At 39.5% G+C, this 22,775-nt stretch overlaps 7 protein-coding genes across 8 annotated transcripts; 2 read left to right on the top strand and 5 right to left on the bottom strand.

Moving 5' to 3' along the window:
- Positions 1-1,408: 1,408 nt before the first annotated feature.
- Positions 1,409-2,251, top strand: LOC130989374 (auxin-responsive protein SAUR71-like). The gene has a single exon (XM_057913338.1). It carries the CDS (start codon positions 1,632-1,634, stop codon positions 2,157-2,159), a length of 528 nt encoding a protein of 175 aa, XP_057769321.1. The 5' UTR covers positions 1,409-1,631; the 3' UTR covers positions 2,160-2,251.
- A 1,240-nt stretch (positions 2,252-3,491) lies between these two features.
- Positions 3,492-7,982, bottom strand: LOC130989332 (uncharacterized). Its single transcript, XM_057913296.1, has 13 exons — positions 7,742-7,982; positions 7,618-7,664; positions 7,463-7,547; positions 7,183-7,288; positions 7,020-7,090; positions 6,377-6,443; positions 6,031-6,093; positions 5,307-5,378; positions 5,106-5,207; positions 4,213-4,287; positions 4,067-4,144; positions 3,865-3,981; positions 3,492-3,789 (listed from the first exon to the last, which is right to left on the bottom strand). Exons 1-13 carry the CDS (start codon positions 7,909-7,911, stop codon positions 3,676-3,678), a joined length of 1,167 nt encoding a protein of 388 aa, XP_057769279.1. The 5' UTR covers positions 7,912-7,982; the 3' UTR covers positions 3,492-3,675.
- Positions 7,983-8,106: 124 nt separating this feature from the next.
- On the bottom strand, positions 8,107-10,243 carry LOC130989343 (uncharacterized). The gene is made up of 2 exons (XM_057913304.1): positions 9,833-10,243; positions 8,107-9,760 (listed from the first exon to the last, which is right to left on the bottom strand). Exons 1-2 carry the CDS (start codon positions 9,875-9,877, stop codon positions 9,017-9,019), a joined length of 789 nt encoding a protein of 262 aa, XP_057769287.1. The 5' UTR covers positions 9,878-10,243; the 3' UTR covers positions 8,107-9,016.
- On the top strand, positions 8,131-8,550 carry LOC131009309 (uncharacterized). The gene has a single exon (XM_057936610.1). The coding sequence runs from the start codon at positions 8,131-8,133 to the stop codon at positions 8,548-8,550; it is 420 nt and encodes a 139-aa protein (XP_057792593.1).
- Positions 10,244-10,387: 144 nt separating the features above from the next.
- LOC130989295 (pollen receptor-like kinase 4) lies at positions 10,388-12,822 on the bottom strand. Its single transcript, XM_057913260.1, has 2 exons — positions 11,157-12,822; positions 10,388-11,087 (listed from the first exon to the last, which is right to left on the bottom strand). The coding sequence occupies exons 1-2, from the start codon at positions 12,562-12,564 to the stop codon at positions 10,537-10,539; spliced, it is 1,959 nt and encodes a 652-aa protein (XP_057769243.1). The 5' UTR covers positions 12,565-12,822; the 3' UTR covers positions 10,388-10,536.
- Positions 12,823-13,231: 409 nt separating this feature from the next.
- Positions 13,232-17,647, bottom strand: LOC130989323 (uncharacterized). The gene is made up of 6 exons (XM_057913286.1): positions 16,303-17,647; positions 16,074-16,221; positions 15,729-15,998; positions 14,869-14,950; positions 13,869-14,065; positions 13,232-13,660 (listed from the first exon to the last, which is right to left on the bottom strand). The coding sequence occupies exons 1-6, from the start codon at positions 16,491-16,493 to the stop codon at positions 13,373-13,375; spliced, it is 1,176 nt and encodes a 391-aa protein (XP_057769269.1). The 5' UTR covers positions 16,494-17,647; the 3' UTR covers positions 13,232-13,372.
- Positions 17,648-17,745: 98 nt separating this feature from the next.
- Positions 17,746-21,768, bottom strand: LOC130989307 (organic cation/carnitine transporter 7). 2 transcript variants are annotated; one of them, XM_057913270.1, is made up of 6 exons: positions 21,557-21,768; positions 21,058-21,326; positions 19,427-19,664; positions 18,621-19,140; positions 18,297-18,499; positions 17,746-18,204 (listed from the first exon to the last, which is right to left on the bottom strand). In XM_057913270.1, exons 2-6 carry the CDS (start codon positions 21,324-21,326, stop codon positions 17,950-17,952), a joined length of 1,485 nt encoding a protein of 494 aa, XP_057769253.1. In that variant the 5' UTR covers positions 21,557-21,768; the 3' UTR covers positions 17,746-17,949. The 2 variants fall into 2 exon arrangements, with proteins under 2 accessions (XP_057769253.1, XP_057769260.1); XM_057913277.1 differs by having other exon boundaries at positions 21,058-21,343; positions 21,557-21,746.
- Positions 21,769-22,775: the final 1,007 nt, after the last annotated feature.

The raw sequence follows: 22,775 nt of genomic DNA, 5'->3' as shown, positions 1-22,775 counted from the left end.
GCGTCTCTCTCCCCCTCTTGTTTTCTTCACTGGTAGCTCTCGCATTGCATTAGTCTTGTTTCTCTTTGCTTCTTCACGAATAAAAACTAGTGTTGCATTTATTTTTAGTATTCAACTACAACTATTTACCTTGGGAAAAGGATCTTGGACTAATAATACGAATTCAGTGAGTAGGTTCTAATGAGTAATGATTCTTTTTTAATTAATACGTACGCATAGTTTGGGTAATTAAATGATTAACTCAAAAGCCCCCAGTTTAGTGGGAACGGATGCCTACACTAACGTGGCTGTTTCGTTGACTTTCACAGTCGGTTGAAACAGTTGGAATCCCATAATTTTATTCTTGGGTTTGGTACTTTATTTAACACGAAAACACCTAATAAAGAATTGCTTGCAATAGACCTAACGTTAGTGCATTATGAGAAGTTGGTGAGCTTGTAACTAAAGACTATGACTTCCAATGCTACTAATTTTTTTGGTTGAGTTCATTATAGAATTAGATTTTCTTGATATGTTTCCTCAAAAGAAAAAGATTTTCTTGATATGTTTCTATCTCTCGTGTGTGGTTTATGCTAATCTTGATATGTTTCTATCTCTCGTGTGTGGTTTATGCTAATCTTGATATGTTTCTATCTCTCGTGTGTGGTTTATGCTAATCTTGATATGTTTCTATCTCTCGTGTGTGGTTTATGCTAATCTTGATATGTTTTTGTGCACTATTAAAACATGAATATGACTAGGCTCTCGTAATAAGAAAAAAGAAATGGAGACTAAATTAACATACACATGCAAGCCTCGCCAGTTTGGTTTTGATTGATTGGCATGAGCAGCACAAGGCCTACTTGCTCTCTCTCTCACATGGCAATTGCATTGTGTGCCATCTTCCACGATCTGCTAAACACTTGAATGAGATAAAAAAGTACATTGGGGAATAATATTTAAATAATGGCGTGAATGAATTAATGGGCATTAAATCAAGTGCAAATACCCAAAAACAAGCTGGGATTATAATAATGGGCGTCACGTTCTCATAAGGCGTTTCCCAATGGGGGTATTGTACGTCTTTTTCGTATTCAAACCATTTACTAATATTATCGTAGATCTGTACGTCACATTAGTATTCAATCATTATATACTTTATTAGTTTACAACAACAAACAATAATTGGATCGGCGCTGCCAGACTTTTTCGAACAACTAAAATCTTGAAACCACTTAATTAATTACTTAGCATCAATTAATGAGATCTACACATTCAAACAAAAACTGTACGCATTATAACTAATTAGTTTCGGATTTTGAGGCACAGCCCACCGTATATCGTATTATTGACCATCATTAATGATCCCCATCGATATTGTACGTTGTACTTAACAGAAAAGAAAAAAATGATTAACTTACTTGGTGTTTAAGTATTGCTAATTAAGATAATAATCCAAGTTGAAGCTAGTTTAATTATGGTACGTTTGACTCGTAAAAGTAAGGAATCTCTCTCCCTCTCTTTGCATTCGTATCTATATATATATTGCCTCAATATTCATCCATTTGCTAAGTCTCCATCTTATAAATTCCTACCTCTCTCTCTCACACACACTCAACATTCATCATATCTAGAGAGAGAGAGAGAGAGAGATGGATTCATCATCAAGAAAATCAAACAAGATCAGAGACATAGTTAGGCTACAACAAATCCTGAAGAAGTGGAAGAAGGCTGCCAACAGCAACAAAAGCAATGCTGCTTCAAGCACAAGCAAGAGCAGCAGCAGCAACAAGAGCATCAAGTTCTTGAAGAAGACGCTGTCCTTCTCGGAGAGCTCGTCGTCGTCGTTGGCAAACGGCGCCGTTCCGAAAGGGTTCGTGGCGGTGTGCGTGGGGACGGAGCTGAAGAGGTTCGTGATCCCGACGGAGTATCTGAGCCACCAAATGTTTGGGATTCTACTGAGAGAAGCTGAGGAAGAGTTCGGATTCCAGCAGGAAGGGGTGCTGAGGTTTCCATGCGAAGTGGAGCTGTTCGAGAAGGTGTTGAAGATGATGGAGGAGAAGAGGTCGATGTCATCGCCGGCGTTGGATCAACTCGATTATCACGACGTCATCATCAACTGCTCCGATAACTACTCTCCAGAAACTGAGCTTCATCACCACCCGCAGATGTGCAGATAACCCTATTTTAATTCATTTGCTTAATCGTCTAGTCGAATGTAATGTAATATTTGGGAGAGGGATATATATGGATTATCCATCGTTTTGATTTAGCAGCACCTACAAATTAATAGAATATATTTGGAAAGCATGTGCCTTTGCATTTGCATACGCATGCCATGTTGTGTTTTTCCATGATTTCATTGCAAAAGCCAATCACTTTCTCTTCTTCATTAATTACTTTAGATTTATGGATATATATTGCATGCAGCTTTTACGATCGAGATTAGAGAATTTTAACGTGGCTAATGTAAATATAAGCAAGCTATAAGCTAATGGTGTGTTTGGCTGAGCTTATAAACTCTTTAAAGCAGTTTACGAGCTCATTCGAAGTGTTAGGCAAAATAAACTTCTAAATAGTTTATAAGCTCTAATAAGTTCGTCTACTTTCAATTTATTTTTTCATAATCTTATATGTAAAAAGTATTTTATAGTTAGATATTATTCAACTATACTTTATTATTTTTATCATATACTCTCTCAAATTCATCTCTCTACGATTTTCTCTCAATAAAAAAGATATTCCCTCTCTTAACTAAGAATTCTCTCTACCTTATAATTGATCAATTATCCAGATATTTTGATAGCTTATAAGCTTTTAAGAAACTACATCTTATAATCCCTTGAAACATCTTATAAGCTCAAATAGCTTATAAGCTCTTTAAAATAAGTTTAAATTGGATAAACGAATGGATTGGTTTCACGTGACATAGATTTTTATTTTTTAGAATTATTTTCTTAAAAAGAAAATAAATAATGATTCATCATTTCTTTTCGTGGTGACTCGAACCTAGATCTCTCGGTAGATGACCATGAATTTAAATGGCAAAGCATTACTAATTCCTCAAAATGTTGCTAGCTTCTTGTTTATTATTATTATTATTATTATTATTATTATTATTATTATTATTATTATTATTATTATTATTATTATTACTTCCCTTTAACATTATTAGCACTAATAATGCTAATACACACACTCTACAATGTTATAATTAGGTGATCTGATGGGTAACTAAAGGTGTAATGTGACAAACTTCTCAGAAATTGAGAGGGAAGAAAATAGCTAGGGGAAGAAGTTTTTATTTAGAATATTTATTTAGAAGTGAAAAGAGGTATATATTCCGGAATTTGTGGTGCTCTCACATTAGTAACTGACAACGAACCCCATCCACGCCTCCAATTTCGTTGTATTATATATATTTCTACATACAATACAATACAATACAAATGTGTTTTCTGTGTGTGTGTGTGTGTGTGTTTTGTTGACTTACTCGTACGTAAATAAGTAGATGATAAGTAATGTGCTGAACACACATTATTATCATTATCATAATCATGAAATTTGATTTCATAAACCCATATATCTCTCTGCCATTTCTTTTTGGGACACCAAACTGAAGAGTTAGTAAAAGTAGCAATGGTGATGATATAAAGAATTCTTCAACTCTTTCTTGCTTTTGATTTCATCAGCTAGCTAGCGTGAATATTTGTCTACGAGGGCCTTGGCTTTATCTGGTGCAAAGAAACGTGCCTGTATAAACATTCTCTCAGCATCACCTATACTTCCACTCTCTTTCATCATAATGCCCTGCACTTGATCAATGCATGCTTCATCATCTACCCTTTTACTCAAACCTATTATGCTCATAATCTTGCTACTCACCTTGGCTAAGTAGCCCCTGAAATCATCAGGGTGGCTGGATATAAGTTGATCATAAACAGCTACTGCGTCGCTTATGTGGCCCCAATCCACGTAGGCTTTACCAAGAAGCAACTCCACCTCAAAACACACACAGCACAGGATGATGATGAGGATGCTGCTTGTAATCATCAATTTAATTCATTAACATCACAACTCAACTCACTTGAATGGGATCCACATTTCCACCACTAGGTTTTTCTTTATTCAACCTGTCACGAGCTGCCAGGAGCGTTTTAACAGCCTACAAGATGCAAATATATGTGTTCAGTGTTTGTTCATTTCGATAACTTTGATTCTTTCTGTAGTTACCTCATCGGGTTTTTTGGCAGACAGCAACGAATTCGTAAGACCTCGAAGGATTTCAAAGTCAACACTCGTAGATGCCTGCACATAATTGACAGATGATATTCAGTTCATGATGAATAAGAGCCATGAGCTGAGTAAGACTATGTTCTCCTAAGCTTACACAAAAAGTTCAGCTCAAGCTCGTAGAAGACATTTGGGGAGCTTATAATGAGCAATATCCTAATCTTGAAATGATCTCTGGAATTTTTTAGACTGAATAAGATGATGGAGCTTATAAGAGTTTGCAAACAATATTTTGTAATTAATATGACAAAGCAAAAGGAGGTTCTTTAGATATTAAAAATGAGTTTATTTTACTAAAGATACTCATAAAATCCCATTAGATTTTCAAGCATTCTAGGGCCTCCAATAACCTCTGAGATCCCTTGTAACACATTTTCTGGTACATTCTAAGTTGCATTAGCCATTACAATTGTCATATGAAATGTCACATTTGGTTGGCTAAAAATGGCAAAAGAGAGGATATGATTCTCTTTTTAGCCCACGTTTGGTTGGGTGTTTTTAGAGGTTGGAAAGGGATTCAATTAATTGAATCCATTACTTGTTGTTTGGTTTGGGTAATGACTTAACCATTACCCTTACTTGAGGGTAACCCAATCACCCAATTTGTTACCCCTCAAAATAGAGGGGAAACAAAAGAAAGAGAATCCCTTACTAATGATTCATTTCCATTGTTAAACCAAACACTCAATAAAAGTAATGGTTATTGTTACCATTCCACACTTTTATTTGATTCCATTCCCTTTCCATTCCTCTACTTGAACCAAACGAGCACTTAATACCAAGTGAATTGATCATATTACAAAATCATTCACCAGAGTATATCATAGACTAACCCTTTCAGCACTCCTATAAGCAAGAACACTTCCTTCATAATCTTTTAGCTCATATTTGACTTCACCGAGCAAACGGAAAGCATCAGGATCCTTTTGTTTCTTCTGCAGATAGGAGGCCGGTTTAGAGCAGAAGCAAAAATCCTGGCTCGACATGGTATGCAGTTCAGAATTATAATGTAATACGAGGAATAAATAACTAACCTCTGTCAATTTTTCAAGCAATGTTGCAGCTCGTTTATATTCCCGCATTTCTGCTAAGGTCACTGCAGCTCCCTAACAAAAATAAAAAATTGAAAGAGTTGGCTTTTTGCTGAATCACCTCATGGAGTTGTATCTTTCTTCTGGTGAACACCAAATCTCATAATGTTCAAATAGCTGCCAACAAATATGAAAATCATTTGCTTTCTACAGCTGGAAATGACAGATTTGTTCTTGATTCACAGTTTTCCTAAGGTGGGTGTTATTTTACATAGTTTTTGTGAAGCGTAAATATGGATTTCAGATAAGCCTCCCTACAAAGATGTGGGCAGCGAGCATATACAATGCACCTTCATGGCATATAGTATAAAGACTGCTATGTGCATGCGCTCTAGCTTGGTCTAAGTTGCTATCAATAAGGGTAGTCACAACATGTCAATCAATATATCATTGTAGGGCTTGAGCTGTACAAATGCTTTTCCTCTTTATTTCCTGTTATTATCATTACCAAGCACCCACATTTAATCAGAGGGCTAACCATTTATGGAGATTGGAGAATTTACTGGATTTATTAGATTTAACATTGTTAAGAAATAACACACTGACACCAGATGTTTATTGGTATCATATGATAGATTCAGCCAGTTTAGTAGATTTCATACACAGCCACAGAGCATCATGAGAATATCTGTATGTTATATCTTCATATTAATACATCAGAACTCACTTCAAGAGCAGTCGAATCTTCAGGTGAAGTGGCAAGTGTTTCTTCGAATTCCTTCAGCCTCTTCTGTAAAAGTACGAAAAATTTATGGCAGAAATTATGCAAAGGATGACATTACAGGCAGAATATAACACTAAACGACCATTGTGAGAGGATGACAGCATAATCCATGGACAATTTAAAACGAGTTTCAGATTCAGTAAATGCCAAAGTGGGAACTTATATATAATGTCTCGACAGCTGTTAGATTTTATGCCAGGAATTAAAATAAATAAGTAGTAAGCATTAAACAAAGTATGAGCCAAAAACGGATATGAATGATGCTTAGAGTGAAGGTTATCATTCTCACCTCAAGGAATGCTCTCTCTTCTTCAGGAATTTTATTAACTGTGGCAGCCTCTTCGGTAGGGCTAACACTATCATTCGAAAGACCATGTAAGTGTTGTTCATAGCAGACAGCAAAAAAAAGAAGAAGAAAAAAGACCTTGCCCCCAAACAACTCAGAACATCACCCCACCCCCCATCTCCCCTTAGCCCACCAACCAAAGAAAAAAAAGACAAAGTATGTTGCCAATAGTAGGATGTTGGTTTTGTAACTGTAAAATCACATATGTGCAAGGACTTATCGGTAAATAGAGATGTTCGGATGGTGACGTTGCAAAGTATCAGAATTAATTAAGCTACAGAAGATGGTTAGCTCATTTGATCAGCTGCTTCAGATTTGGTTATGCATCTTATCTTGAGCATTCTATCCTATGGTCAAGATTGGTCCTACCATGGTATATAATGTGTTAGTTCACTCATTATCAAGTAGATCTCCACACCGAATCACAAGATTATAGATAGAAACATAAGTAGAGGAATAGCTGTGGCAGCTTGTTCATTTTCTTGAAGAGTTCAAATTTCCTTTTTTACGGCTATTCAGTCACATTCTTGATTGGAAAGAACATAGGAACATGTATATGATTTGACATTACTGAAAAAACATATACCTTCCAGAAGGAAGAAAGTCTCCAAGGGCAAACACCAAGCCAAATGTAACAACTGCAACTCCAACTCCAATCTACCGTATCCGTTCTAAAATATGGAATCAGCAATCACAGGACAACCAGGAACATTCAGGAAAGACGTCTGATCGGGTAAAAGTGATATTACCTTAGTTCCCAGTCCAATTGTGCTACTATTGTTCTCAGTTGGAGCATCGTAATCAATTGCCCCTATTACTTTCGTCTCTTCTGCTTTTTTCTGCTCAATGGCGGACCTTCACAGTTGGAGGAAGTTTTGACTCAACATAACTACAAATAAAGTTCAGAATGAAAGAAAAATAAAGATAGACAAAGGGTGCAAGGGCAAGGTACTGAGAAAAACAGAGGTATGTATAGTATTCCTAAAGCTGATAAGAAAACATCTTTTTTTAATTCAGAAGAAAGCTTACTTTTTAATAGCCTGGAGACGCTGCTCGAAGTCAAGATCATCAGAAGAAGTGTAGTTGGTTTTAGGAGAGCTCAAACCAGGGGCCTCTGCAAAGATATTAGACAATCAAGAACGCAAAGATAATGCTGCTATGTAATGTAGGCGTGGAGTTATTACGGTTGGGTGAGGTGGAAGATTTCTGCTTAGGGGAAGACTTCATTTTTCTGCAACAAAGTAGATTGCAACCATGATCATGAATGATTTTAAAAAGGAAGGAAATGGGCAATGAGAGGTTAGTTACTTGGTGTCGGGATTTTTTGATTTGGGGCCAAATCCCCGACTAGAATCGGAGCATTGGATGGAAACACCAAACCTCGACCTGGTGAGAGATGAATTGAATCCGACAGAGGGGAGATAAGGATGGCAGCGGGGCATAGCAGCCGCCGCCGCCGCAGCCGCAGCCATAGCCATTTTTGTTGCGGAGACGAGTTATCGAAGTGGCGCAGGCACAGGCAGGGACTTATTTTGAATTTTCTTTTTTTTTTCGAAGAAAATTGGTATAATAATAATAATAATAATAATAGTAATTTTTATTTTCAACCTTATCCAATCCATCCCACGCTGAAGTCTGAAAGCCTAAAACCCTTTTACTGGGGGATAGGGTTTAACGTATACCTAATTGAATCAGCCATGGAGAAGCAGCAAATGCAGCCGCCGGGGGAAGGCGGTGAGAATAATGCGAGGGCGAGGAAGAAGAAGGTGAAGAAAATGCCGAGCCCTCAGGAGCTGGTGACGCACTACGAGAAGCAGGGGATGGCGACTCAGGAGGCTTCGCTTAAAGTGATTGGGGATTTGCAGGGAGCCCTCTTCAGAATGATTACGGCCAATTCGAAACGCGGCGGCGACGATTCCAATCCCAATTCGAATTCTTCCCCGCAAGTGATTTCGGCGAAGCTGGATGCCGTCCACTCCCGCCTCGTCCAGCTCGAAACGAAGCTCGATTCGAAGCCCAGTTACCCACAGGCCCTGGCTCTGGGCGTCGCCTCCGCCTCCCTTTGGAGTGGGGCCCTTGAGCTCTGGAACACCGTTCGTCGAGCCACCTCCCCCTAGCTAGCTTGCTTTTGGAAAGGTATCTAAATTTCCTGTCTTGTGATTCCAGTTATGGCAGTCACTCTCTGTGTTTCAGTACTCAACTTAGTTTATGGATATGTCTGAATCAGTGGAAACCATTTTGTTTTTCTTCTTACCAATCCAACTTTGTTTGCATAGATTAGACCAACGTGTGCAGTTTAACAAGAAATGATTGATATTTGTGATGGTAGAATGTGACCAAATTCTGCAGACTTTGAATGTGAGTAACTCACTGGATGTTTGGAATCCGAGAATGAATAAGATATTTGAATTAGCTTTCCAATGCCTCTCTCCGTTGATGATTTGGAATTGTATTGAAGAAGTTATGACTGAAACATTGAAGGATGGTCGGATTCAGCTAATTTGTACTACATGAAAGCTTACATACATATTCAAAAAGTTGTTAGCTTTGCTACACACAGACAGTTACATGATTGAGATAGAGTCAGTCCCAAGTGCCTTGGAACAGAGGGCGGAGCAAAGCCATGTCGTCGTCTGTAAATGTCCGAACAAGATCAGGGCATTGCTCGTGCTCTGTCTTGAGCTCCAACCCCAACTCCTCTTCAACATCATCAGAGGCTGATATGAGCAAGAACTCGCAGCCCTCGTGGTTGAGGAAATCAGGAGGATCAGCAGGGTGATATCGGCGGTGGCCAAAGAGCCCCTGTAAAGGGGCCGGAAAAGCCGCCTTCTTCTTGTTTTGGAGGGAGTGGAGGTCGGGGTTCTTGATCTGGATGAGAAAGGAGGCTTGGCGTGCTATGTTGAACGCTTCCTGGGGCTCGCCCTCCACGCCTTCCGGCGGGTATTCCAGCTTGTAAACCAGATGGGTGTGGCGCCCACGACGCCCACCGTGGTTGAGGATCCTGTACACGCCTTCTCCGGCGGCCCGGCTGTCGGACAGGTGGCGGTGCCCTCTTGTCGCCGTCTCGTATTCACGTCCCTTGAGAGCCTCCTTAATGCGTTGGAGGTCGGTGGTGGCGAGCTCGACCAAGCCCCAATATGGGGTGCTCTTCTTTGAAGGATCCGGCAGCGCCTTGCGCCCCATCACCATGAACCGGAGCACGCCATCGCCACCGTCGCCGCCTCCTTGAGGGCGGAGAACGAGGTAGAAGCGTTGGACATCTTCGGGGCCGTGCGCCTCTTCTTTTTCAACTTTGGGCCTGTAGAAGAAGAAGATATCTCCTTTTTCCTGCACATCATCACAACATCCAATTATTACTGTTCTTACATGTATAGAGATTATATATATGCTCGATCGGACCAGAATTTCAACTGCGGTCTTGGCCTCCTCCTCGCCTTCTCCCATATCTGCGATACTGATTGCTTCTTCTTCCTCTTAAACTATGAAGGGAACTAACTAGACTTCAACTGAGGACTATCTATCTATATATATACACATCCCACATAGCAAAAGGAGAAGATAGACACGCCATTAAAACAAGTGCCCATTAGAGGACACGTGCGTTTCACTTTCACCGGTCCACATGGATTCACCTTAAACATCCATGTTATCAATCATTTTTTTTTATTTTTTTTACTAGTACCAACAACAAATTAAACAAAAACAAAGAGAGATGATCAGTAGTAGATGTTGTTTATATTTATATATGCATGAGCATGGGCGACAATTAACACTGCTCTTAATTGTGATGTGCAAGTGCACACAATTAAATTGTCTATATTCACTTCCCTCATGGCTGCTAACTAGTGAGAGAAGGAGAGAGATAGTAAGTGTACATACATACGTAATTAATTAATTCTACGTACTGACCAAATACGGGAAATTAAAAAGAAAAAGAAAAAAGGCAAATGTTGATGAGCAGTAAAACTCGATCGATCCATCGATTTTTATACAAATTGAATGAACAGCTTATTCGATTAAAATGGATATATGATTGTGAGTTGCGAGTATATATATATATGTCAATGTGTATATGAATAAGTGATGAAGTAAAGAGGGAGCAGCTAGTCGTCATGCTGAATGTGGTCAATCTGTCGAACAGCCGCCTCCAAATCCCACCTCTTATCCGCATCCTCTTTGCAGCACGATATCCCTATCTGCAACATCTTCTGCATTTGGTTCCTGCTGCCCTGGGCGCCAGCCTCCATGTCTTTGTCGAACACCGTAGCGTATTCCTCCCCGGCAATGCCGTTGATCCAGGCTGCTAGGTCGGTGGTGCTGCCGTGGGCGAGGTACCTGCCGCTCAGGATCTCCAGAATCAGCGTGCCCAAGCACCACACGTCGGTTTTCTTCGATATGCGGCCGTGCTGCGCGTACTCCGGCGACTTGTAGGCGAGGAGGACGTTGTGGACGTGGGCGCCGTTCACCACCGGGTGGAGCGCGTAGTCCATTAGGACTGGGTTGTATTCGTTGTCCAACAACACGTTCGAGGATTTCAGATGGCCGTGGGGGACTGTTAGGGTTGGCACCTCGTTTTGGAGATACAGCAGCCCTTTGCCCACCCCCTTTATGATCTTCAGCCGGGTTCCCCACTTGAGCACCCCCGAGTGTTTTCCTGCATGCATGCAACCATTAACTTAATGGGAGAGAGAGAGAGAGATAAAGAGAGTGAGAGATGATGAACCATGCAAAAGGGCGGCCAAGCTTCCATTAGCGACGAAGTCGAAAACCAAAAGCTTCTCCTCCTTGCGGAACAAATAGGCGACGAGGGGGAGGAGGTTGGGGTGGCTGAGCCTCCCGAGCCGCCTCATGTGCTCGTGGAAGTCCTCCCGAGCAATGCCGTTCATCTGCTTGAACCTCTTCACCACCAGCGCCTCCCCATCCACCAGCACCGCCTTGTACGACGCTCCGAAGTTGCCGCTTCCCAGCACCTCCGCCGACGCCCTCATCAGGTCCTGCAGGTCGAACTTGTGCCTCCTTTCGTCCACGAACGACAGCTTCCCTGGCTGGTGCTGATCCGACTTCTTCCCCGCCGCCGCCGCCGCTAGGATTCCTGTCGCCGCCGTGTCTGCTTCCGCTGCCGCTGCCGCCGCTGTTGCTGTTGCTGCTGCCGCCGGTGGGGCCTTCTCCAGGTCGACGACGTTGGCCGGGATGGGCTTCCCGAGCTGCGGAGTCTCGTTGCCGCGTTTGCGACATCTGGCGAGGAGGAAGAGGACGAGGAGGAGGAGGAGAATGACCCCCAGCACGATCAATGCTATTGAGAGCGCGGAGGGAGATGATTTCTGCGGCGGCGGCGACGATGAGGAGGTGGGGTACAATTTGGGATCGCAGGCGTTGGAGAGAGGGGCCCCACAGAGAGCTTTATTGGCGGCGAAGGAGGCGGGATCCATCTTGCTGAGGGCGACGGGGATGGGGCCCTCCAACTGGTTGTGGGAGAGGTCGAGCTCCTTGAGATTCTCGGAGCTGATTCTGGGAATGGTGCCGGTGAAGTGGTTGTTCTGGAGCTTGAGCTCGATGAGCTTGGGCGACTCGAGGGAGGTGGGGAGGGGCCCGGTGAAGTTGTTGTTGGCCAGGTGAACCTTCTTGAGCGAGTACATGCCCTTGAAGGCGTCGGCGGCGATCTCGCCGGAGAATTGGTTGTCGGATAAATAGAGGGCCTTGATGGCGCCGACCTTCTTCCAGTCGGGCATGGGGCCGTGGAAGGTGTTGCCCATGAAGCTGACGGCGCGCATGAAGCGGAGCGGGGAGAGGGCGTCGACGTCGATGACGCCGTTGAGGTTCATCCTCTCGAGCTGCAGGCCCCAGACGTAGCCGTTGTAGCAGAGGACGCCGAGCCAGTTCCCGCGCTCGCCGCTGCAGGGAGGGATGGCCGGATCCCAGTTGGACAAGGGGGCGGCGGCGTTGAGCAGCGAGGACTTGAATTTGAGGAGAGCCTGCGCCTCCATGTCGGAATCACCAGGGAACTGGGCCCAGCAGGAAGTAACCAGAAAATGGAGGAGGATAACAACAAAAGAAAATAATCTAGGAATGGAATGATGGTGGTGGCGGCGGCTTCGGCATGGGCGCACAGCGGCTTGCGCGCCCGTCGGCATTGTTAATCCCTCAAGATGAAGTAATTAAGGGTGGATCCTCGCCTATGATTAGCAATGCCACTAAATTGAGTATGGTTTTTCCTATTGAGATCGCTTTTGTTGTTTCTTAGGTTGTGTTCATTTTGGATTGGGGAGCTTGAGATTCGGGCAAGGAACAACGCATGGGAGGCTAGTGGGTGACGACGATTTGTTTCGATCGAGAATAATAGAGTGAGAAATCAACCGATGCTATACCGCCTTTTTAGGACTGCACACCCACCACCCTTCCTTTATATATACCGACACCTAAACTAATCTACCTAACTTAACTCATCTCCTTCTGACTCTTTCTCAACCATTTATATAACTATATATACGTTCTTTTAAAAAAAAAATAACTTCATCTTTGGATTAATTTCACTCATGCAACGTTATTGCTATGTATTTTCGGAACCATATATGTTACGACGACTTAATATATGTTATGTTGTTAGTATACTTGCTTAGCAATGACACGCCTTTTTTTTTACTTGGGGGAGTTGGAGAGGAGGAGCAATGACACGTCTTTTTATGTCGATCATATCTATATTACAATTGGATATATTCCAAACTCATAATAAAACACTAATATTGTTGGATATCAATATTGACGAATTAGACATTGTAATCCATGTTGAACACGGCGAAGGAAACAAAACATATTTGTATAGTTTGTGTAATCTTGATTTAATTAGAAAAACCATTGCATCTATTTTTGATCAACTTGTACGTATAATAGATGATGTTCACTATAAGATATATTATGAATATTTACATGATGCATCATTTCCTAGCCTCTCTTATTGGGAAGTTTAATTCCTTGTTTCTCAAAAGAAGCACCTCGCTTTGTAAGCTTGGTTAGCAAATACGCCATGGCAACCTTGGAACCCAAGCTCGAGTGACCTCTCGAGAGGCAGATGGCGCCGCCAAGGAGAACTAAACCATTAGCAATCAGTTTACTCGAAGGCATTCTTCTCAGTTTCGTCTTGTTGGACCTGTGCTGATTGCCGCTTACAACTGCTTTTTCTTCATCTACTGTGCTGATACTGTTGTCCGTGACTTCGAATTCAGCTGGGACCTATGTCGAGAAACAGCAATGAAGGAGGCAAAAGGGATCGAAATGGAAAGAAAGAAAGAGAACAAGAAACAACCACATTATAATGCCTTCAACTTATCTACTCACACTCACTAGCTATAGTAATAGAATTACAACTCAACAGATAGTATTGTATTGTATGAACTCTACATATGATACATCAGTCAATTAAGGGAAAGCAAGTTTTTACCTTTTGAATAGACAATCTGGCACCACCAACTGAACCGAGTTCATGCTGATTTTTAACAGAGTACTTGCGAAGTGCATCATCCATCTTGCAAACATAACTCCATATCCCCTTTGCAAAGGCGAGTTTTGCCATTTCTACATTCAATCTAGCGTCTTCTTGGTGCACCATTCTAATCTCACAGGCATTTCTACCTGGAACTGTGGACATACATGCATGTTGTAAGGGAAAAAGAACTACCCCAAAACATTACTGACTAATTTGATGTTATATCACAAGTATACTTCAACAGAAATTCAAATGAGGTTAGTTCCATTTAGTAGCCTATAGGTCAGCATAAGCCATTTTTAGTAGCACATAATATTTTATGACTAAAATAAGATGTACTCCCTCTGTCCCCCAATTCCATGCCCTTTCTATTTCTACTAAAATTACTCCACACAACCACGTAAAAGGTGGGACTCTTACTCCACTTTAATCACTTTAACACTCTTACAAAGGTGAGACCCTTATTCCACTTACAACACACTCAACCATTTTATTAAAACCCGCGTCATTCTCAAAGGGGCATGAAATTGGGGGAAAGAGGGATTATTATAAAGTGAGCACTGCCCATAACAAAGGTATTCAAGCATATATAGAAACTATAGCCATTTATCTAAGATGCTAGAACTAGAGCTATTTCCAGCACTATCATCTTTCCATTTTTTTATTGGGCATTTCCAACAATGAAATCTACAATACTTTTTTTTTTTTTTTTTTTTTGATCGGAAAAAAGGAATTAGATTGAAAAAGGGGCCAAAGGTACCAGCAGTACCCAAATCTACAATACTAGATATAGAAGAGTAAGACTGGAACTCAGAAGATGCCATATAAACAACGCAAGGAGCCAAATTATTGAAGAAGGCTTAATGGTTTGTTAGAGTAAATGAATGCAAACATTTTTAATTTTCATACTCAAATATTAACGGATGAGTTAATATAACAGTGTGTCTGTACTTACCTTTCCTGATTCTCCAGCCAGATCTGAAAACTGCAACTCTTACAAATTTTCTATCTTTGGGGGCCAGAGGATGCTCACATTCCTTATTGTGGTCATGAACCAAATAGGGCAGAAGATCAGAGACAAATTTGAACCAAAAAGGTGGAAACTAACTCAAACATACAAATACCAAGTGCACCGAGCTATACAATTGGTCAAGAAATCAAAGTAAAAAAAGATTCAAGAAGATTTGAACAAAACAATTGAATATCATTTTTCTACAAAACCTATCCCTGTAAACTCACATAAGCCATTAGGATGACAGCTTCTACAGAGAGGCGCACATCCACATATATACACGGTTAAATTAACAAAGATTTCAGCATCAGTGGAAAGGCAATATATGTACTATTCAAACAACAACATCATCACCTTTCGAAAGGCCACAGGTAGCAGTTTGTATGCATTATTCTCACTTTACTTATTATACCCCCTCCCCACTTTATTTACCTTGCACAGGTATCATGTTATATCCCCTTGGGTATGCCTAAGTACCATGTACTCTCTACGTCCCTCAAACATCTTCGTTTCTTTCTATTTTGGTTTGTCCCCAAAACATTCCTAACCTATTTTTGGAAACAATCCACTAACTATTACCCTTACAATCTTCACTTTTTGTGAGACTCATTCTCCACTCACCAAATACACAATTAACTTTTGTTAAAGTTTATGTTATTGTTTATTTATTTCTCAAAAAAAAAAAAAGCCACAGGTAGCATATAAGATTTGTGAACTAAATGCAATGGAACAGCCTTCGAAACAAACTCCTTAAACATGTACATCACGGATAGGAGAAATGAGAAAAGAAAAGAGAAATGCACCTTACTAAAGCAGTAGAAAGAGCCATCGGTTCCCCGCCATAGTTTCCAAGCGAGCACATACTCTCTGGGAGTCAACAAGGAGGAAAATTTCTTGATAGTGCGACCAAATTCAGTGGCAGAGGCTTGATCGAGCTGCAACTGTTGATGCTTAACCACGGTCTTGTCCCACTGCATCCTATAATCAGAGTCCATGTAGAAATCAAGCACCACATCCACAGAGCAATCCTCAAATGTGGTCACACTCAGATACTTCAAGGGTCCAACTCCATCCTGCAACCCCAAATTAAATTGACGACGCTACACAATTATGCTACTATAAGAAAGGGCGAATATAAATAAATAAACCTTGGGTTTACAGCACTTGGCCCTGTAGGAAATAGAATTACAGCTTTTGTCGATGACGTTTTCCCAGATGTTACTACCAAGGCACTTGCTCTCATCGAGCTCGTCCATGAGATTCTTCAAATCTGCATCAGAGATGACTGGCGGAGTGCTGAGATGAAAACAACAAACAAATATGTGAATTTTGCATATTCGGGGAGAAAGGGATTGACAGCCGGGATAGAGCAGTTACCGGAGGGGTGCGGCGGCGGGAAAAGATGAAGTAATTGGTGGTCGGGCATGGCGACGACGACGGCGACGGATTGAGAGGAAACGGCAGACGGAGATGAAGAGTAAGACACAGAGGGTCCATGTCCAACCATAGGGACCGTAGCCATCCATTCTCACACTGAATTTGAATTCTTCTTCCCACATCGAATTCATGTTTATCAAAATTCCAATCGCAATCACCCAATCAACCCGTGTCTGCCATTTGTAGCTGTGGACGCTATCTCTGAGATCAAATTAAATAACAACAAAAATACAATCGCCCTTTTGTCTCTTTGCTAGGCGATTATTTGTGGATGGCGCATGGTGATGATACTGATGGAGATGGCCCTTTCCCTCAGCCCCTCTAGTCCACTGCGGATCTCGTTGAGGAGCAATTCCTACCTATTATAATTTGTAGATAACAATAATATAATATTTGTGTGCTCCTTGATTTTCACAAAGACTGGACTTTGCTTCTTGCAACTTCCACCCTACCTTGCTTTTTAAATTTCTTTTTCCATTTATCTTCTTTCTATTCCCTCTTCCATCCTACTACCACTAGTACCTCCATCCCAAAAATTATGCATAGCTCATTTTTGGACGTAATGATCCACCATTATTTTATCATTTACGACGCACTTACCAAATATTTATTACAAATTATGTTGAACAAAATAAGTATATTTTTATGGGGGGTTTAAAAAAGATGCTCTCTTCATTCATTGAAAATATGGTGTGATTTGGAGGACACAAACTTTAATAAATAATTGAAAAATGTGTATAAAGTAGAAAAAAAAATATTAAAATTAATTTGTTAGATAATTAATAAATAATTTGTAGATGAATTTTTTTATAAATATTAAATTTGAATGGAGTTCAAAAATATAAAAGTTAAGATGTCTTCAAAAATAAGTGTTGTCGTCTTCAATGATAAAACGGTTTGTCCTGAAGGCTTCTATGAGGTCTATGAAGTGTGATGAATCAGAGAGTTTTCGTATGACTGGAGTATAGTTTTGCAAGTACTCAATGCAAATGTTAGCTGTCACAACCTACTCATAGAGGAAATTGTTTGAACTAAGGCTCTTGAGAGTTCATCATTGCTAGCTTTAGTGGAGAAGAATTGTTGTAGAGAAACAACTTGTACAAAAACTTGCATTTGATGATTTCTGTTGGGAAATTTGTTGTTGCCTAGGGTGAAACACAAAACATAACAATAGAGATTAGTTGTTCTTCGTTGTAGACCCTACCCTCTCTATGCTTGTAATATGTAAAGAGTTAAAGAGACTGATTGTGATGTGCAAAAAGCCATGGAAAATGTTACACCTGCTTACCACTACCTCATACAAATTCGACTCACATACAAACAAGGGAAGGTTATTATGCATAACTACATATTGCTTCATCATGCAGTTGTAAAATACAAGCATTGTAACTGCTAATATCACTATTTATATTATACACACAAACACAAACTACAATCCAGTTAACAACTAACTCCTTATACATTCTCTCATAATTTGAAACTGCCTGAATAAATACAGTATATGAAAATCTCTATGAATGGATGTAACAATACTCTTTCCCCCGAAGCTGTTGTACTCATCAAAACAATATTGGCAGGAAAGGGTAACTATAAGCTCACATCAAGGTGATTATGCTTCGAAGATGATAAATTATTGATCAATTCAAGACCCCTTGTTTCAAATGGTAAAAGGCAAACGCATATACCGGATACAAAAATAATGATCTCAAATAGAAAAACCGCTATACTCTGTTTACATCCATGAATCAGACCGACTGCAACCAGAGGACATACCATCCCACCAATTCTACCCACAGAACTTGCCACTCCAACCCCAGTAGTCCTCACTGATGTTGGATATAACTGCAGTTTAAGGAAAATCAATTGAAAAAGTGAATATCCACACGGGAAGAACCCAACACGCATATTTACAAAGAGAAAAGGCGTTGGCTCACCTCAGGCGCATATATATACACAATTGTGAAGGTTCCTGTAATGCAAACTCGAGCCCCAAAGAGAAGACCTGTTGTTAAGCTCTGAGGCTGTTCAACTACCAAAGGAATCAGAAAAATGAAGCAGAAGAAGAACATTGCTGCCATGGAGCTCTTACGACCAAGTTTGTCAACTGTTGCGGCTGATAAGAGGAGTCCAGGAAACTCTTGAAGCAAATAATATGAATGAAAGTTAGCATTCTTCCAGGAAATAATGCATTCATCATCAATATCAGAGATAACAACTCATAATGTCCTAAGGAAACTAAACACCAAACAATTTATTACCTGCAAAACTGGTAATAAAAACATCCCTGTAATTAACTTCCTGGTGATTACCAGATTGTAACTCTTTATGTTCGCATCTGTTATGATTGTTATTCAACTCTGTTGTCAGCAGAACGAGCCCATAATAAGCGAATGCATTCCCGAAAAAAACCATCCATAAAAGTACAGTTGATCTAACCAGTTCCGGTGAAAGAAGCATAATCAGCAATGAGAAGCCACTCTTCTGAGAACCTACATGCTCAGGATTGAGGTCATTTTTGCTTGTTGGTATCAATTTTGTGTCTTCTGAAGACTTTTCTTCTAGCTCAATGTGGCTGTCAGTAACAAGGACACCTGAAGGAAGTTTTCTCCCATTTACTCTCGCGATTTTCTCTAAAACAGCCAGTGCATCACTTTTTCTTCCCATCATGCACAGATATCTGGGTGACTCAGGCGTCACTCTATATAATAAAAGCAACAGTGAGGAAGGAAGAGCCGACAGTGCAAGCAGCCACCTCCAACCCAATCTTGGCATGACAAACTATAAACATATAGACATAGTCGGATTAATATAAACAACCCTTTATAATTAGAGGAAGGACATTAGAGTGGCCTCTGTAGACAATGAACAATTCAGAACAGATCCATTGGTATAGGACTACAAAAACAAAGATTGGTATTCTCATAACTTCAAATTCCTAATTTATGACTCAAAATAGAATATTTAGGAAATTTTCAGAAGAATACATACTGTAAAGAAAACTACCAGCAAATTCCAAGAATTTAACATGAAATGTGATGAAAAGTAACGAGCCATTGAGGCATACCCAGGCTATAGAAGCTTCAAGAACTGTCCCAAGCGTCCAGAAGGATGAAAATACTACCATCCAAGTGCCTCTCTGTGGAGCAGGAATAAACTCCAGAAACCAGGACGAAAGAACAGGACCGCCTCCCAAGCCAATACCAACTAAACCACGGAAAATGATCAGCACAGTGAGATTTGGGGAAAATGCACTTAGAAAACCAGCTCCAGATGTAATAATTGCTGTGATGAGAAACCCTTTCCTACATGAACAAATGGATAGACAAAAATCTTATTAAAAGAAGCAAAACAAAATAAGTCCATAACTAAAAAAGAAGCACCAAACTGCATGTTCTAGGACAAGCTGGCCCATATTCAAATGCAGGATCATGTTTAAGGACCATGTAATGCAAGGCTTAGCATTGCCTCTTTGGGATTTCGTTATTATTTTGTGTTTTTCAGTTTAAGCTATTTTTCAATGTTACGTTATTTTGTGAGCTGCTGGCTCTTGCATGGCTCTTGCCCCAGGGAGAATTAAGCAATTCTTGCCCGATGATAGGAGGGGCATTAGCCATTAAGAAAGGTGTTTGTGCTTGGACAGGAGAGAGTTTTCCTGACTTATTCTACCAATACATTCATGTTTCTTCATTCATAAACTATATGGTTTAAATTTTTGAAATTTAAGGCATATTTTAACGTTATATTTATTTTGGAAACTTTGATTTTGTTCTTCAATAAAACTAAAAATATCAATTTAAAAAAATAATCAAAACAAGTTATAAAATTAATTACTAATAATAATAAATAATTATTGTCTAATCTATATTTCAAACACGGGAAATGACACAATATCCAACCTTAAATATTGAAAGAAAAACAACATATGTCTCTTGAGAACAAAATCCCAGACCACCAAAATTCTAATTAAACTAAATAACTGCAAAGGAAATACTAACAGGTAACAAATAAACTGCTGCGGTTCCACCCAAACTAATCTCATAAATCCAATGTCCCCACCCAAACTGATCTCAGCAATCCACAACATACTTGATTTGAGCATTGGACAATGAGTCATCCATTCTTGATTTGTTATTGGCATATTTCTGGGCTGGGAGCATTTCTATGAAGGATTTCTTACTGGTTTTGTGACAAAATTTGGCTATTGGAAATAAATTTCTGAACTCTCTTCTGCTCTATTTGATTGCGGGCTCTTAAGCTATATCACAGTTATGGGCCAAACATACTGCAAATAGAGGCATATATATGTCCTCTGCAAGTGCAAGGTATTTCTTTTTCTTTTTCATTTCACTCACTAGAAGTAAATTATGTGATGCGATGTTATATGTTTATTGGAATTCAGATCGCCTGCATTTAGAACCAGTCTTCTATTTTTCTCTTCTTTTCTTTTTTTGGGTGTGTGTGTGTGGGGGGGGGGGGGGGGGATCATATGCTGCGTAGTTTACAGAATAGACCACTTCACAAATAGAAAACAATAATGATAACAACAACTAAGCCTTTACCTTACTGTGTATGTTTAGGTTTAGCAAGGTGGATCATGTATTGAAATATAAATATTTCACCAGAATGTTCATAAAATTGGTATTGTTATGAATTATGAGCAGAAAAGGACAGAATTTGAGTGTCGATAGCTATTACCTCCTTCCATAGAGATCTGAAACAACGCCCCAGGAGTAGGCGCCAACCAGCATGCCGGCAAAGACAATGCTAGTTATCAAGCTCTCTTGTTGAGAAGAAAGATCCCAAAGAGATTGAACAGCTGGTCCAACAAAAGAGAGCAGCATCATTTCCATGGCTTCAGAAACCCAGCCCATGCCAGCGTAGATGAGAACGAAGACTTGGAAATTTCCAAAACCCAATGCAGAAAGGGCATCGTCAACAGTGTAGGTTTTCCTATCATCCTCCATCTACATACAAGAAAAACCTAAAATGTACATGAGATTGTCCCACCAGCTAAAGTACTAATTTCATCATACATAGCAAATCAATATCCCTTCCTCATCCTGCAATAATTTTCATTGTTAAGAACTCATGGGCTACTTTTCCCCTGTTTCTTTAAAACTTACCTGGTTTAAAATTGATAAGGTTTGACGATGAATTTGAACAAAAAAAAGAGAAATTAAGGGGCGATACATACCTCATAGCAAGAAATGGCGGATGGGCAAAGCGGAAGAGCTATTGGTAATAGATGAAATCCGGAAAAGATCGTTGTTCATCCGTCAACTACGGCTGGCCGCCGACTTTTATTTTGTATATTTTCTACTGGATCACGAATCACGAATCCTCGGCCCTCGTATTTTCTTTGTGAGTTAACGACAACGTGTATCATTTCATTTTCAACCAAAATTTATGTCAAACGCTTTTACTATTCGAAAGTTTGTTAAAAAGAGAAACTAGTTTAGTTGGCGCGAGTATAATAATATGAAAAATAGGGTTTTTTTTTGGAATAATTGCGTGAAAATACACAAATTTTGCCAAAAATCCATATTTGACGCGAAGTTAGAATTTTATATTTTGATACACCAACTTTCGTTGTTGTCCGAATTTGACACGACTTAAATCTTAAAAATTCAAAAAACAACCCATTTTTGTAAATAATTATACAAATACCCACTTATGTTATTATTTGGGACATTTAAACCAAAACAAGATATTTTTTTATGATGTTTTCTTTTAATCTTTGATCCGCGCCTAAAATGGTTTAAAAGAAAACATCATAAGGAAATATCTTGTTTTGGTTTAAATGTCCCAAATTATAACATAAGTGGGTCTTTGTATAATTATTTACAAAAAATGGTTGTTTTTTGAATTTTTAAGAATTAAGTCGTGTCAAATTTGGACAACAACGAAAGTTGGTGTATTAAAATGTAAAATTCTAACTTCGCGTCAAATATGAATTTTTGGCAAAGTTTGTGTATTTAGGTGCAATTTTCCCTTTTTTTAAAAAGAATATATGAAAATAGGGTTTTAAAATGAATAAGTATTTTTTTATTTTTATTTTTTGAGAGAGATTTTACTCTCTTATTTATTTTTAATATTAAATAAAATGTCTACATGATTGTTAATTACTTGTAAATTCAAAATGTTTTCATGAATTCAGAAATTGTACTTGATTTTTTTTTTCCTTTGTGAAACATATTTTTTCAATTTTTTTTTTTCTAATTCTGATATTATCATCAGTTTTTCTCAAATTTAATATGACGTAATCATCGAAAAATGGCCCTTGCATACACCAAATGGCAAATACTCAAGATAGCCAAGTGAAATGATTAATTACCTACAAATTCAAAACGTTTACAAAAATCTGAGGATTGCACCCGAGCTTTTTTTCCTTTAAATACATAAATTCTCATTTT

The sequence above is a fragment of the Salvia miltiorrhiza genome, chromosome 1 (genome assembly GCF_028751815.1).
Source record: "Salvia miltiorrhiza cultivar Shanhuang (shh) chromosome 1, IMPLAD_Smil_shh, whole genome shotgun sequence".
In the NCBI taxonomy this organism is placed as follows: Eukaryota; Viridiplantae; Streptophyta; class Magnoliopsida; order Lamiales; family Lamiaceae; genus Salvia; species Salvia miltiorrhiza.
This window is presented reverse-complemented; position numbering and strand designations above follow the sequence as displayed.